Source organism: Centruroides sculpturatus, unplaced genomic scaffold (genome assembly GCF_000671375.1).
Source record: "Centruroides sculpturatus isolate CEXI.00-Female unplaced genomic scaffold, Cexi_2.0 scaffold129, whole genome shotgun sequence".
NCBI lineage: Eukaryota > Metazoa > Arthropoda > Arachnida > Scorpiones > Buthidae > Centruroides > Centruroides sculpturatus.
In genome coordinates this window covers 908998-915295 of record NW_019384478.1, presented here as the reverse complement: position 1 = coordinate 915295, position 6298 = coordinate 908998, and the positions used below count along the sequence as shown (strand labels likewise).

General features: G+C 30.9%; 1 protein-coding gene across 1 annotated transcript in view; it reads left to right on the top strand.

The window, feature by feature from the left end:
• Positions 1-6298, top strand: part of LOC111621375 (tRNA (cytosine(34)-C(5))-methyltransferase-like) — a 73126-nt gene that overhangs the window by 23893 nt on the left and 42935 nt on the right. The window contains exons 2-4 of the mRNA XM_023363485.1: positions 2071-2148; positions 2278-2372; positions 2600-2704. Of these exons, the coding sequence (XP_023219253.1) occupies positions 2071-2148; positions 2278-2372; positions 2600-2704 (278 nt within the window). The remainder of the gene's footprint in view (positions 1-2070; positions 2149-2277; positions 2373-2599; positions 2705-6298) is intronic.

The window sequence follows — 6298 nt, the reverse complement described above, 5'->3', positions numbered from 1 at the left end:
TTCGTACCAATTCGGCAGTTACCGAACAATAGCCCAAAACAATATTTTTGACTGTAAATTCAAGTAAAATTTTATGTATATATTTTTAATTTTTATTATTTTTAAAAATTAAAAATTCTTTTTTACATCAAATATAATTTTTACATTTTTTTCAATTTTTGATATAAATTTCTGAAAATCAAACGGGTTTGCGCGAAAAAATCAATATTTTTCAAAAACCTTCGCGGGCCGGATAAAATCACCTGCCGGGCTGGGTCTGGCCCGCGGGCCAAAGTTTGGACACCTCTGGTATAGATTGATCTTTGTATTTAATAAAGTTTGTTTAAACATTTTTAGATAAGTGATATTAATTAAACTTTTTTTAAACTGTAAGCAAGCAATCATTTGTAAAATGACAAATGAAATACAGCAAGACATTTATCTCAGTACTCTAAAAATTCAGTATTTGAACATAAATTCCAGAAAAAAATCGTTCAGTACTCAACTGAACAAATGTGACCCACTAGAAAAAATTTTCGATTAATAACATATTTTTATTTTGTCATTCATAAAAATTTTCTATGATAAAAATAAAAAATACGAAAATGTTGCTGATACTTCTGATCAAGATCAACAAAAAAGCTGAGATGATGACGATACTTTGTAAAAAGAAAATGCCCTTGTTTAACAAAAATTAATTTTAATGTGTAATACAGTACTTTTAATTGTGATGTTAATTAATTATTGATTGGAAATAAATTATTGATTGCTTTAATAAACATATTTCTCTTAGCAATAAAAAGAATAGTGTACTTTACTTTTGTGAGATAAGCCGGGGGTACAATCTGTAGAAGGTGTACCACTTAATCGGCACAAAATCGCAAGATTCGATCTCTAAACTTTTTCTAGGAGAACGGTTTTATTGGAATTAGATGATCGTGTAATCACCCTCTTCCTTCCATCAGGATTCCCGACACCAGTTAATCAAACTTATGGTACGCAGATTACACGCGTATTGATTAAAGAAGGAGATGATGAAATGTGTTTGATTTAGATATCGAAGAGACATTTCTTTAACAAATAAAAACAAAAATTTAATGAACAAATTAAACAAAATAATACAAAATTAAATATGCAAATAAAGCGATTTCAAGAACTTCGAATAAAGCTGTTTCAAGAGAAAGAGCTCACAATTTCTATCATAAATCATACCACCTCTATGAATCTTTATCTATCTTCTGTTCTTTAGATGAATATGACTATTCTTTCTTCTTAGTCCATCAATGGCACATATTTAAATAATTTCTTCCCTATTTACTGACTTAAACTCATTTTATAGAAACTTCTAGATTCGACTTTGGGCGTTGGCCTTCAGGAGATATGGAATACGTCTTCCTTCTCTCGAATTTTGTGGCGTACTCCTAAGGGCGTTGGCCTTAGGGAGTCAAATGGAATACAACTGTCTTCTATGAGATCTTCAGGCGTACTCCCCGAATCATGCAAAATTCTTTATTTTTTCTTGTGAATTTTCTCTAATCAGCATTTCGTATGTTTCCACGTGAACAGAGGAAAAGGGGATTTATCGAGGAGTTGACAATTCCCAGGGTGACTAAGATTTTTAGTATATAAGGGAAAACAAAAGGATGTTTCAACTTCCATTGAAGGAAGTGACTTTTTCCAGTTTCCTTCATTTTAGAAAAAATAATTTTCCCACCAAAATCAAAGAATATTTTTCATTTAAAATTTTACTTTTTAATTAAATTGTTAATTAATCACGGGGGGCAATTCGCCTCTCACACTTTTGCTAACTTCTGGAAAGTAACTCCATGTTTTGCATTAGTCCTTTGTTTCATATAGCATGGATTTGCATGACACAGCACTTCTTTGGAATGTAACTACTGTATTATACCAGGGATACCTATATTTGGAATTCAGTAATGATGTAATTGATCTGTGTTCATTACATCCTTAGTTATTATAGTATTAATTTTAAATTTATTTTATTTATTTTTGTTCATTAATTTATGTAGTTTATTCTTATAAATGATAAACTATATTGAACAGTTTTAAATTTATATACAACTAATGTAGGGACATGTAGCAGGAAAAAGACCAGTGGGTTATAGTGACATTATTAAAGAAAATGCCTCATTTGAACGTTATTATAAGGTAAAGTAATTGTGGATCACTTAATTCAAGATGATTCAACTTATTTTAATAAATATATAAAAGTATCAAACATTTAATTTTTTAAAAAGAATTTAAATAATGAATTTGAAAATTTTTATTAAATTTTAGGAACAACATATTGTACCTGAAGAGGAATGGGAAATGTTTATGGCTGCACTTAGGGACAATCTGCCAACTGCTTTTAGAATTACAGGATATCGAGGGTAGATCTAAAAATAAGTGATTAAACCATTGAAATCATTTGAAATCAATTTATAAAAAATTATTAGCTACTGCATCTGATGTGATATGTGTTATTTTATATATTGATTCATTATAAAATAAAAAAAATTTTCAATGATTTCATTTTGATTTGATCACTTGATTAAATTGAAGTTTTATAATAGTTAAAAACAGTATATTATTTATTATGTGTATTTATTTTTTATAGTCAAGCCAATGCACTTTTAAAAGTCATTCAAGGCCAATATTTTCAAGATCTTCTTAATGTAAATGTAGAAGAAGAAGAATATACCAAACCATATTGTTTACCATGGTGAGAAATAATTCATTAAATATGTGTTTAAAATTTTTTCTTTGGAAGAAACTTTTATTAGCAATTCATCTATTTTGTGTCCCTTCATTTGTGATTAAATATCTCACTGCTTAAAATGTCAGAGAAGTGGATTAGAAGGAGCTAAGTTATATTACAGTCGACCCCCTTATAACACGGTAGATACGTTCCATTCTTTATGAAATTGATGTTCTACGAGTCCTTAAATACATGAGCCAATCACAGCCCAGCATGTGTGCAGTTTATGGTTTATGGCTGTTTGAAAGGTTTTCATCCATAAAATTAATCGATTCTAGACTAATTTGACTCAACATTTCCAAAATATGTATAATTTCTTGGGAATAATCCATATAAACTGTGCTATAAACAAAAAATTGTAGGATTACTTACCGAGTGTGCGCCGTTCAATGACGCCATTGCTTAAGCTTGTTTTTGTCGTGGAGCGGTGCATTGAATGGTGCTCATGTGCTTCCTGATAAATTATTTTTCTGCGAAAAATTTGCTGAACTTTGGAGACATCATTAATATAAATATAATTTTTATGGTCGTTAAATAATAAATGGTTTTTAGTAGGTCTGCTGCTCGTTGAAACTCAATGGTTTGTGCAATATCCGCTATTGGTCTAGATTCGACCAATCCTGTCACGACACAAGTGGGCGATGACGTTTTACTGAATTATACGAGTCCTTTTAGCGTGTTTATACGAATATGGTTGCAATTTTTTTCGCTGCCATATAGGAATCCGAACTATATGAAGCTGCTTTATAGGGGGTCTACTGTATTAGAAAAGTTAGGAGATGAAAATTTTTCATAAAGAACGTACTGAAAAAATTTAAATATTTGAAAAGATCCTGGATTTCAATTCAATGAACAAAAAAGATAATGATTTTTTGCCAATGGCATGGAAATGACTGACTGAAAAACAAAGATTCATTTAGTTAAAAGAATTTTTGTTATCCTAACTTTTACTAATGGAGGTCAGTTGTAGTTAGAAAGTTTATTTAAGTGTGCTTGCATTCTGTATTTTGTGGTTATACTGGAGATTTTCAAGTCTTGAAAAAGGTATAATTTAAAATTTCTAATTACTAGATTTTTAAAGAAATTTCCAGTGTGCACATTTTGAGGTCTGTCTTAATTGTTTGAAACATGCTAGTTTTAGAAATTTTGGTTTAAAATATGATATAAAATATATAACAGTGTATTTTTCAATTTTGTTTTAGTTTATCAGTTTAAATTTTAGAATTTAAGTTCTAGAGCTGGAAAATACTAGAATTATGGTACTTTACATTTCATCCATAAGACATACATAATTCATACTAATCTTATGTTTTCTGTTATTAGAAATCTGAGGATTATTACATATATTAATTGAAAATGTCATTATTTGCTGAAATTAATTTGCTTTGCAATTGATAACAATTGCAGCTCCAGTATTAGCTATTGGAGTAAATAATTATNCCTTTCTTGTAATTTTGGTGATAACAGAAGATCTAACATGATCTGAGAGACAGAGCTGGTAAAGTATGCTGCTAAAGCATCCCTCACCAGCTGTCTCCATGATCCATAAGCTCTCTCTTGCTCATTAAGGATGTTCCTCCTGAAGGGTCACCCTGAAACTTTCCTGAAGGATGAGTGAAGGAAGATAACTGTGATCCTCAGAACGAAATGGACTTCCCAATATGGATTCTTTACCAAGGCAGTGTCATCTGTAGAGTCTAATTAATGTATGCAGGAGTCTAGATATGATATAGTTATTTAACATTTATGCTTGCTTACATTTGACACACAAACTATTGATTTTTCAACCAACTTAACTAAAAAAAAATTTTCACTGAAACTGATTTTTTGATTTTCATGCATTTCTATGATTACTTTTAGTGATGCCACAAATAGTGATTTTGCCAAATACTGAATATTCAGCTACGCTCTCAGCCGAAGCGCCGAATGTTCAGCAAAATATGTGTACATTTTGTAGGTGACAGGTTACGACATGCATTATTTGTTCATTGTTACATCAAATTATGTTAGTAATAGTCCTTATTACTAAAAAATATTACTGTTTGTATCATTTTATATGAAAACTGTTTGCCTAGATCAGACGGCAGACCTTTACAAGTGGTGGTCAGCAAACGCAAAACAGTATCCAAGCCTGACAGAATTCACTAAGATTTGTCTATCTTCTCCTGTCAATAGTGTATATAGAGAGAGGCTATTTTCAGAAGCAGGTATAGTTTATGAGGAAAAGCACTATCGTTTGCTATCAACAAATGCTGAAAAAATTTTTTTCATTCATCACAACTTACCACTGATAGATTTTAAGTATTAAACGTAATAATTTGTGATTAAAATATGTTTTTGTGTAATATGGGTTTTTTTTTTTTTCATGATTTGGTATTTGACTGAATACTGAATATTAAAAAAAATAGATGAATAGGCCAAATACCGAATAGTAGCCAAATATTTGTGGCATCTCTAATTACTTTAATCCTGCTTTGCCAAATTTTAACTAATTTGACAACAATTTTATCTGAATACATATCTTCTGTTAGTTTTGTGAAGAATTTCAAAAATGTAATAAAAAATGACACATCAGTTAAAAGCTTATCACTTCATAGAACATAATGAGATTTGTGTCCCTGTAAGACCTATACTACATGTTGTGTTAAAACAAAAAAAAATGCAGCAATGAGTTGGGAAAGCTGCAAATGAATTTAAATTGTGTGTCTGTTACAATATTTTATTTAAAAACTTTTTATATTATTAATTATTATAAAATGGCAAAAAGCTTAATTAATGTTGAGGGTAGAGGTGAGTTTTATAAAAAAAAAAATGTATATAGAGATTTCATTCGTTATTAACAGTAACTTCTACCCTTTTCGAGATAGACCATCCCTTCTATATCTCCACTTTCTCGATCTTTCACGAAAAAAATTCAATAGCAGCGATGCCCCTCATATACAAGCCACTATGCCAAATTTTGTTTCTTAATCTTTACCTCATCCTGAGATATTACGCAAAATACATGCAAGCATACACACACATCTACGAAATTTCTTTGCTGTTTTGTTATTTACAATTTGCATTCAGTAAGTCTCAAAACGTGGAGGTGTATCAAATTTGACTATGTGAGTTTTCTGCAAAATATCCAAACTTTCCATTGTTAGACCTATTTATAGTTAAAAGCCGGGAAAGTAAAATGAGTCACGATTTTAAGGCTACTTTTAGTAACGGAATCTTTTTGCGATTTCAATTTCTGAATACCCGTACGGCGGAAAGGGAATCCTGGCAGTTAAGGGGCAATATTATAAACGGGAACGTGGCTCCGAGTCAATCAGGTTGTTCTAGAGTCTGTTGGAACTTTAGCTTGGAGAGTCAACTGATCTATGTAGTTCGGACAGATTAGTCTTCTACCTGGCTACGCTGTAATTATATAGCTCCAGCGAAACCGTGGTGCGTTAGTAGGTGTTGCACAGGGCATAGCATCCCGTTTTTGGACTTGGTAATGGTTCGGGTCACCAGAAGCTGAAATTATTTCTTTAATTATGAACTCACTAACAACCAAACATCGACACACTG